General features: G+C 37.1%; 1 protein-coding gene across 4 annotated transcripts; it reads right to left on the bottom strand.

Annotated features, from left to right (window-relative positions):
- Nucleotides 1-2,910: 2,910 nt before the first annotated feature.
- LOC125259746 (protein-glutamine gamma-glutamyltransferase K-like) lies at nt 2,911-9,001 on the bottom strand. Of its 4 annotated transcripts, XM_048177646.1 has the most exons (15): nt 7,966-8,999; nt 7,556-7,644; nt 7,340-7,410; nt 7,002-7,193; nt 6,676-6,927; nt 6,420-6,538; nt 6,128-6,235; nt 5,805-5,982; nt 5,574-5,712; nt 5,310-5,502; nt 5,074-5,227; nt 4,531-4,815; nt 4,247-4,407; nt 4,020-4,156; nt 2,911-3,871 (listed from the first exon to the last, which is right to left on the bottom strand). In XM_048177646.1, the coding sequence occupies exons 2-15, from the start codon at nt 7,621-7,623 to the stop codon at nt 3,724-3,726; spliced, it is 2,205 nt and encodes a 734-aa protein (XP_048033603.1). In that variant the 5' UTR covers nt 7,624-7,644; nt 7,966-8,999; the 3' UTR covers nt 2,911-3,723. The 4 variants fall into 4 exon arrangements, with proteins under 4 accessions (XP_048033603.1, XP_048033601.1, XP_048033604.1 ...); XM_048177644.1 differs by having other exon boundaries at nt 7,340-7,644; nt 7,966-9,000; XM_048177647.1 differs by having other exon boundaries at nt 7,556-8,999.
- Between the last annotated feature and the right edge of the window lie 784 nt (nt 9,002-9,785).

The following is a 9,785-nucleotide window of genomic DNA, read 5'->3' as shown; positions in this document are numbered from 1 at the left end:
GAAGGTAAGGCTTTAAATCAAAAGTAACAAAGCACAACAGTTTCCAATTTATTGCGATTTTTTTTTTTTTTCAATTCCGCTTGGTGCCGCTAGTGGCGCTGAAATTATATTTATATACACGGTTGCCGCGGGTTGAATCGACCCAAAATAACGTGATATTTAGCTCCTGGAACGCGAATTTTACAAGGGGAGGCCCGCCAAAACGTTAATTTTATCCCCAGGAAAGCGGTTTTTAAGGTGGGACCCCCCTGAAATGCGATTGGGCTAGTTTTGAGAAGCAATTGGGCTGGTTTTGTTGTGAAAACCTGGCAACCCTCACCTTTGAAATCCTGTCAGTTGCAACAAGGAAGATTTAAGACTATAAGCTATTGCCGTTACAGTTGAATTAAAGGTAATACACGAGCTTCCAATCAGCTGAAAACGTTTCGAACCGCTTACAGGAGGGATTAATCTCCAAATGTTGTCATTTGTGAGCAGAAGAATACGTTACGAGCTGCGCGCGCACAGACTTGACTGACAGGAGCGGCGGGATTTTCAAAGGTGAGACTAATTTTAAGACTTTTTAACTTTATGCAAAATTATATAATTTTTCAAATTTCTGAAAATAGTATTAAAGAAATAACATTTTCTACACCACGGTGGAAAAATGTAATTGAATAACAACTTACACGACTTTTTTTTTTTTTTTTTACACGACTCCGTGAATAGAGAATACGAATCTGACGTCACGCCGCATTGAGTTCTGGGTAACTTCTTTGTTTATTCGCCATCTTGACAGGATCGCGCAGCCTTTCCGTTATTGAGTTTAGTGCAGTAATTTGTTTTCTGTCTTGATTGTGAAAAATGTCACCATTGTGTGTCATTAATGCTGCATCGATAATTGTGATAGTAACTCAGATCATCGTTCTGAGAAAAAACAAGACAGTGAAAAACGTTTTTTCGCCTTTTGTACGTGTAAAAACACCAAGGGAACACCAAGTCGAGGAGATGACGAAAAGACGCCGGATGGCAAATCTATTCATAATTGCACTGATTAAACCCACTGCTTATCACTCAATAAAATAATCACATTGCTAAGTGTTTTTGAACGTTTTGATTTCGTTTGGTTTAATAATTAACATTACCTTTGCAAGTCTGACTCTCACTGCGCTCGTGAATTAGCAGAACTTGACGGGGACATTCAAATGCTTAACAAGAAAAACGCTTCATGTGACAAACAAACAATTCTGTATATTTATTAAAGCATACTGCGTGGAGATACGCAAATGAGCCCAAAATATGAACGCAACACGTTTATAAAAAGGGTCTCCTCTCGTGTCCTCTCAAGAAAAGGCTTAATGCACTTAGACTGATATTAAAGAGACCAAATTCTATTTACAAATAAAGCACATGCTGAAAAACGGATGAGACCAAAATATAAACTTTCAGTATCACTTAAAATGCAAGCATTTTATACATTTTCTTCATAACGGTTTTTATAAAGGTATAAAACTGCTTAGTGTGGTTGTCATTTGTTAAAATAAATATAAAAATACATTGTGTTCGTGTCCGTCTGTCCGCTGAATTTGACCCATAATCTCTGATTCTCCTCATCTGTGATCGTGGAAAAGGGGGATTACAATGACAACAGTTGTAGGCCTACTCAGTATGCTCGTTTAAGCACCATTTAAACGTCTCCAACAAATAAATGAATCGACTTTTCTCAGTGTGTTGATCACATAGATTTATTTGGATATTCATACGATGGCTGAAGCAGTGGTGAGCGTCCAGCGTGCGACACGGTAAACAGATCAACATTGTAAACGAAATTCTACAAAACTTAAGTGAAAAAAATAAAAAATAAATAAAATGATCATGCGACGCGATAAAATAGCTTCTATTCCCTGCAAACGATACCATTAAAAATGTTAACGTTCCACTTAATGGCAGAAACAAAACAAAAGGTAAGCAAGAATCCGTATTAATTTCAGTGCGAGTAATAGAGGGCGATCCTGTCAAAATGGTGGCGCCGCCCCGGCATGCAACGAGGCGTGACGTCGGTTCGTATTCTCAATGTATTTATTTTTCTCATTATACTAATAATACTTATAATGATCATTTATATGTGTTTGTCTCATCTCTTTTTGTAATCTAAAGTCAAACTGATACGCTACCGTTTAGAGCTGTGAAATATATAACATTTTTATGATGATTTTCGATATAGGCTATGGGTCAATGACGTGACGGGTCATTTTTTTTATCCAAAGGCCTTAATAATAAAAAAACAAAACAAAGATATGACATCTAAAGTATGTAAGGTATACAGACTAGATCAATTTTATTGAATTCAAAAGGTTTTAATTATATTTTGCTTCATATAAAGGTTTTTTAAAGATTTGAAGTGGACGGTTAATCCAGAAGACCTTTTGACAAAGGCCAATACAGCCATTTCATTTGTGATTAAAATATCTTAAAATGTAATAAATGTATATATTTTTATTCTGGCATGATTTTATAACATCATATCAAAATAGTCTAAAATAATATTAAAATTATGAGTAGAAGTCATTGCTTTGTTATGAGAAAGAATGTCCGGAAAAATGAATTTCATTGATGTCATTCGAAGTAACTAATATATAGGGACCATTTTGGATCAAGTCATGTGGTCAATATCATGTGACAGGATGTGACATCATTCAGACACCTGCAAAGGACCACATGGTCGTGAAGCAAAGTAACTAACTCTCCCGTAACTGTTTGAAAAATTCATGTTTTCACTTGCTTATATGCATGTCCCGAAACATCAGGTCATTCGGTACAACCGGTATAAAACATGGAAAATGTTGTAATATTTTAAAAACTTTTGTTGTAATTTTTTATTGTCCTTTTGCTAGCAAGCTAACTAACTGGAGATCAGCCTGTTAGCATTGTTTGAAAATATCGTCTTTCGCTATAACGAAAAGTGTTATTTGGTAAAACCGAAATTTTGGTTAAACCGAATGACTTTTTTGGTGACAAATTTTGTCCATCTTGTAAAAAATGACAAAAGCAGTGTTAATTGATTATAAAAACCACATAATCTCATTGTTAACACTTAACAAAACTTCAAAATTAATTATATCTCCATTGTTTTTTTGTTTTTTTGTTTTTTTTAACTTTATTTGTCAATGACCCATATTTAGAATAAATCAGAATTTCACATCATAAACAGACATGATTCAATACGATTAAAATATGTTTTAATGCAGAGACTGCACAGAGACAAGATTAGATAACAGTAAATAAACATCTTAAAACTACATGCGTTTCAAAGGTTTTCATTAACATAATTAGCATGAGAAAAATAACTAAAAGAAGACCCCAGGAAATAGTAATTGATTAGATAATGATTATATGATGTAAATCTGAATCTCCCAGGTATAATTAAACTTGTTTTAAACTTAGTATACCTCAGCTTTTTTATGCTTATTTCATTCATTTCAATCAGACATCATAATATGCATTAGAAGGAATTACTAATCCCATATCCCAATATATTGCTTAAAGAAGGGAAATCACAATATTTGGAGAAGTTTCAAGACCACAATCAAACTGTAGCATTTGTCTTTAGCAGATGAAGTGAAAGTGTTAGGCTAATTCAGTTTGCAAATCATGTGAAACACACAGAAAGTTTTACTGAAGCATTTAGTCAACAACACTTTCTTTTCCAATGGAAATTTCCTCTCTTTTGGTTTTTCGATTGGTTCAACAGTGCTGTTTGACCACAATGTTGGAGAATCCGTGCACCTGAGTGAGCTGAGGACAGTCGAATGAGGCCAGAAGTTTGTGTGGGCCGTGACACTTGGGAATAAATTTCTCCGTCAGACACACTGTGGCATGTCCTGCAATGTCACTGAGGAAGAAAAAAAGATTATTAATATTACTATAATTTATATAATTTTAATTATTATTTTATTTATGTAATTAATTGGAAATGAAGGTAAGAACAGAATAATGCAAAAATAATGTATTATTTAATTGAGTAATTAATTTAATTTTACCCATAGTTAACAACTCTGGGATGCTTCAGTCCAAGACCCACAAAGCGGAATACAGGGTTCTTTAGGACACAAGGCAGTGGATTCTTGAAGGTGATTTTGACTGGCACTTCTTGACCCAGGACAGCGTCACAAACAGGCTGAAAAAAAAAAAAAACACATACAAGACACATTTTAGCACTAGACTATTTCAACTGATCACCAGAATAATTTGAATGCTTTAAACTCACAGCGATGACTAGATCTGGAGTGCGAAGTCTGAAGCTGTACTGGGTGGCCAGAATCTGCTTAGTCTGAGTGACGTGTCCAAAGAGGTTGAGCATCAGTGGGGCGTGGTCCACCAGGTGCTCCTTATACTCGTCATAACTCAGGGTCCATTCCAGAGGTTTGCCTGTATTGGGAAAAGTGATAAATACAGAGTGCTTTCATTACAAGTCTCTATTTCACAGATGGTGTACTGATTTGCATGCTGCACTATAGTAACTGTGGTTACTCAAACTGTATAATTTCTCACATTCAGAGGGCTTGAGCTCGATGCATGTCTGGTCTCTCTTCAGGAAGGTCTTCCTGACTCCAGTGTAGTACATGGCTGCTGCCTGTCTGTAGAGGGTTACGGTACGAGGTGAGCTGCATTTGTTTTTCAGATTGATGCAGAGCACGGCATCATTTCCCACACACGGTCCATCACCCTTCAGGCTGACTTCACAGACAACATCCTCAGCACAGGGCAGTGGGTATGTGCATCTCCTGGAGCCGTGACGAAGAGCTGTTTCCAAAGCAGCACAGTTCTCTGACGAACCTGATTAATGGAAGCAGGAGGAGGCGAAAGTACAATCAGAATGATTGATCCTTGTTCCACTTTTACTATCCAGATGTTTGTTTGTTGTTTTTGTCTTTTGGCCTTCCACCTCTTTATGAGAAAGACATGGTGAGAGTGTTATTGACTCAAACCTCATCCCCATAAGCACCATGGTTTAATGTGTCTGGAACATGGTTTGGACCACATCCCTTACCAGTTCAAATGTAAGTATTTTTTGGCATATGTATTGATTCTCACCCAGTGGGTGTTTGTAGAGGTTTGTGATATCTACACGCTGATCTGAGCCGACGGCCTTGGTGCTGATGCAGTGACCTACTACATCCTTCTCAACGTGGACAACACCAAATGTTCCATTACTTTGCCTCTGCCAGTAAACTTTATCATTGTTCACCTAGAACACAAGGAGACAAACAGGAGTCATAAGTCATTATCTTAATCTGTGTATGACAGAATGCTTAAAGGAATTAACTCACTTCGGCGAAAATGAAGGGCACGTCATGCTTCAGGAAGGTCTGTCCGCTGCGGATGGCAGCAACAGAGGTGGGGCCGCAACGGAAGAATCCCTGGTTGGTCAGCTGAGGAGTGGAATCAATTACCTGCCAACCTCCAAAACCAGATGGCAGGTCTGGACGAGCCATCCAGGCCTCATTCCACACATGGTAGTTCCTACACGAAGAGAAGTCAATCATGCACATTCAGAGGAACTTTTAGTAATCACAAATGTGATTGACACTTACCAGATTGAATTATGGTTCATGTGATCAATCAGCTGAAATTTCTCATCCAAATAGACGTCACTTGTCAAAGAAACATCAGTGTCATGAGCAGAACAGAAGTTTGAGACGGGACGAACTGGAATGCCCAAACACCTCAACACTATGAGAGAAAGAGAAGAATATGTGCATTAAATCTACAAATACTTTCTCAAACCTGTTTTTCCTCCTTGTCCATTCAGCATGAACTCTTACGTGTGTTGGTGACTCCAGCAAAGGCCAAGCTCTGTCCATATTTGACAGGTACTCCTCCACATTTGTGGTACTGTCTCAGGATGGCACTGCTGCCGCACCAGGATGTAGGAGAAGTTCCATCTCCATAGCAGTTAGACCAGTTACCCACCAACACACCACAGTCATCGTTGGCAATAACCTGTTGAGGAGAGATGATTGAAAATTTTGTGTTTTTTATGCAGCAAGCTTCATGCATATTTACCACACTTAGAGCAAATCAGATCGTTTTGTTAGGCTTTCCGACATCAAATCAGGGTGTTGATAGAAAGAAAATGAAGACTCACCATGTCTGACACCACTCTGGAAATGTTAATTGGGTTTCCCCATCCTGAGCAAGGGGCATAACTCTTCTCCAGCACATATAAGCATGCAGCCAAGACTCCCTCCTCAAACTAAGAATCAGACAGCAGAATGAAGAAATTAGAAATTGTGAAACATCTGGAATGATGTCTTTTGTATGAACATGTTATAAAGAATTTCCTCTTTGAAATCAGCTGTTTTGCAGAGTCTCTTTGACATTCTGTAAACTTGTGTGTAGGCACCTTTGGAATATATGAATGAAAGTTTGACTCTTACTTGACCAAAGTTCCATGTTCTGCAGCCAATCTGCTGTTTAGTTCCATAGTAGATTCTGCCCATGTCATTCAGCACATACTCAACTCTCTCTGCCTCTTCACTCAGGTACACACAGTCATCTGAGAACAGAGAAAATTGGTCTTTAAACATAAAAGCTTCAAAAAGTTTTAATCATGCTTTATTTCTTTCCGCATTCAATTTACTTTTCATATATTCAGGTTTTGTATGTTATTTTAAAGTGTATTGAAACACGTACCTTTACACCAGGGGTTGAACAGCATGTAAATGTCATTTTCAGGAACATATGGTAAAATGAATCTTCCTCCTTCACAGTGAGTCACGACACTGAGTTGGTATCGTCCAACACAAGCAGTCGGAATTGAGTGCACACACAGTTTGATTCGGTTTTGACACTTTTCGACAATCTTTGCCCCCCAGCAGTCTTTCTTGAATTCTTCCACAATTGGAACGATCACATAAGAGCCGTCCCGGATGGATGGGATATGACCTGTAAAACACACAGAAGGACATGAGATTCCAGTGACAGTATAAATGCATGTTCCTCCTCATACAGTAACTAACCTAGTTTCAGCTCCAGGTGAAGTTTGTCACAACTGGGATTGAAAGGACGGCACAGATCCACCCACATATTGAAATGCTGTCCTCGGCGGACAATGAGGTGATCATCAGGGAAACAGTGTGTGTGATGCTCCTGACGATTTGGTCCCGTCCTGCACTTGAGAAGATCGATTTTACTCACCCGGAGGACAGTTTCTGAGAAAACGACAAAGTAGAAAACAGGTCATTCAATATCAAACAGATCATTTATTGAGTTATAAAAATACTGTAACACATTTCTCTTTATGCATTGCAGGACAAAGATCTACGACTCTTACTATCGTCTCCACAGACTTGCTTACTTGTGCAATCATCCATGCACTCTTTGATGACAGCTTCCTTAGTTTCATAATCACGGCATGGAGTGACAACACTGCAAGGATTAGTGTATGGAGTAGCGCAAGGGTTAATGCAAGGGTTAATGCAAGGGTTGATGCCTGGGTTAACACAAGCTTTTATGCAACTCTTAGCACAAGGGTTAACATCAGGGTTGGTGTAAACCGGAGCGCAGCATGCACCTTTCAAGCTGTCGTCTGCCTGCAGTTGGACCTGTGAAAAACGGCCGACAGTGCAGAGGTTTTTGCATTGGTTGTTTTCAAAAGGCATCCTGTCAGAAAAAAAAAAAAAAAAAAGATTGTGAAGGATGAATTAAAAGATAAAATAAAAGTTCAGGTGGATCATTCATAACTAATGTCTGAATACTTTCTGATGTATCCCACAAAGCTTTTCCCCTAAATATTCCAGCTTTTAAATTTATGAGCATTCAAATCATAGTCATGTTTGTAGAACTCTGCATTTATTAGACAGCAAGGTAAGTCATCTTAACCTTTTTCATGTGGTGGGTTATTAAGGGTCTAGAAAAACAATGAATATGTGCAAAATAAAATCAGATAATAAGCCTGAAGTAATGTCAGAGTTGATTACTTACATCTTTTAGTCCTTGTCCTTCTTTAAGAGAGACTGAACCGAGAACTTGATTTACTGAAGCAAGTGAACAGTAAGTCCTGCTTTAACCAGCTCTTCTTTCCACTGCAGCCCTAGATATATATATATATATACTTCATGTCCATCTCCACCCCTTTCACATCTCCTGTGAGAAAGAAGAAAGGATTTTGGATGAGTGACATGTGTTATGTACAATGTCTTCTTTCAGGGAGTTAAGTCAAATTAATGTATTAGTTTAATTGTTCTGGACTGATAAGTAAGGAAGGAGGAAAAGCTTATTTGTAATAACAAAATGCCAAACTAGTCATGGCATGGTGCGATTCATAATGCATTAGTTTTACTTACATTTTAAATGATAAGATATTTAAAAATGTAATTAACCTGAATTTAAGAAATGTATTAGTTATGTATATTCCTTTCTTAACTAACATTCTCTCAGATATGTTTTGTGGAAATTAAATTGAATTGTCAGTTGTACAGTTTTACTTCAAGGTCATGACACACTGATTACAGAACCAAAGCTAAATTAAATCTTGTTGTTTTAAAATTATATACATTTAAGTAAAAACATTGTTGGAAAATAATCTCTTTGATTCTAAGTACATGAACATCTTCTACATGAAGTTTCAAAATAGCTGTTTTGCAAAACAGTCGTTGCCATAGTGCCAGACTTCACAAAACCTAGTTTTACTAGGGCACATTATATAATTGTCATGCAGTTTCTTGCTTTCTAACATTAACAAAAATGCATAGCAATGATTAAATGACACATTTGATGAGACAGTGTTGTATGTGGCATTAATTAGGACAGTAGAATAGTGTCACTGCTAACATAACATATGAGTCATCATCACCATATGTATTACAGGTTTACATAGTTAGCGTTAATGCACAGGGTGTTTACTGGGCCTGCTTAATGTAATGCTATAATTCATGTATAGTTTTACATCTTGCTGTGCAGCATCTTTGTTTTTAAATATGCAGTCAGTCACTTAAAGGGATAGTTCAACCAAAAATGAAAATTATCCCATGATATACTCACCCTCAAGCCATCCTAGGTGTATATGACTATCTTCTTTTAGACAAACTAAATTAAAAAATATATTAAAATTATGAAGCCAAAAAAAAATAAATAAAAAAATTCATCCATCCATCCATCATGAAAGTAAGGCTCCAGGGGGTTAATAAAAGCCTTCTGAAGCAAAGCAATGTAAGTTTTTGTAAGAAAAATATACATATGTAAAACTATTATATTAACTATAATAACTAGTTTCCGGCAGACATCCGTACGCATCGATTTGCAGTGGAAGAGTAACCGATTTTTGCTGTCGTACGAGTTCGCATGCGATTTTTTTCAATCGTGTGGAAATCATGTATGCTCGTACAAGGAGGAAATCGTGTAGCGCCCCGGCGAATTGGAAAAAGAGGATTGCTGAACTTTGGGCGAGTGCTGTATGATGACATCCGAGATGATATTTTACAGCGGATCGCCCAGGAGCTACAGTTATCAGGTTAAAAAAATAAATAAATTATGCTTGATACGACTCGACTCATGATCCGCTCTTGATCATGACATGACATTTCTCTGCACTACTGTACTATATGTGTTGGTAGCCATAAAAGAAAACATATTTAGTTTCATATTTATCTTTAAATATGCCTATTATAATGTTATTTATTTTTTAATTTCATCTATTTGATTAAGACAAGTGAACAGCGTGAGTAAGATAGAAATACATCATAAGATGCGCAATACATCTGGAGACATGGAGTGACATGACTTTGATCACTTTATTAAGTTTG

This window comes from Megalobrama amblycephala, linkage group LG24, assembly GCF_018812025.1.
Source record: "Megalobrama amblycephala isolate DHTTF-2021 linkage group LG24, ASM1881202v1, whole genome shotgun sequence".
In the NCBI taxonomy this organism is placed as follows: Eukaryota; Metazoa; Chordata; class Actinopteri; order Cypriniformes; family Xenocyprididae; genus Megalobrama; species Megalobrama amblycephala.
Note: the sequence above shows the minus strand (reverse complement) of the source record. Positions and strands in the feature narration are given on the sequence as shown.

Bases quoted from the DNA above. Each gene is read 5' to 3' on its own strand.
- LOC125259746 (XM_048177644.1), bottom strand. The intron at 5,983-6,127 runs GTGAGTCTTCAT...TCTCCTCAACAG, and splicing joins CCAGAGTGGTGTCAGACATG to GTTATTGCCAACGATGACTG. The intron at 5,713-5,804 runs GTAAGAGTTCAT...TTTCTCTCATAG, and splicing joins TGCTGGAGTCACCAACACAC to TGTTGAGGTGTTTGGGCATT.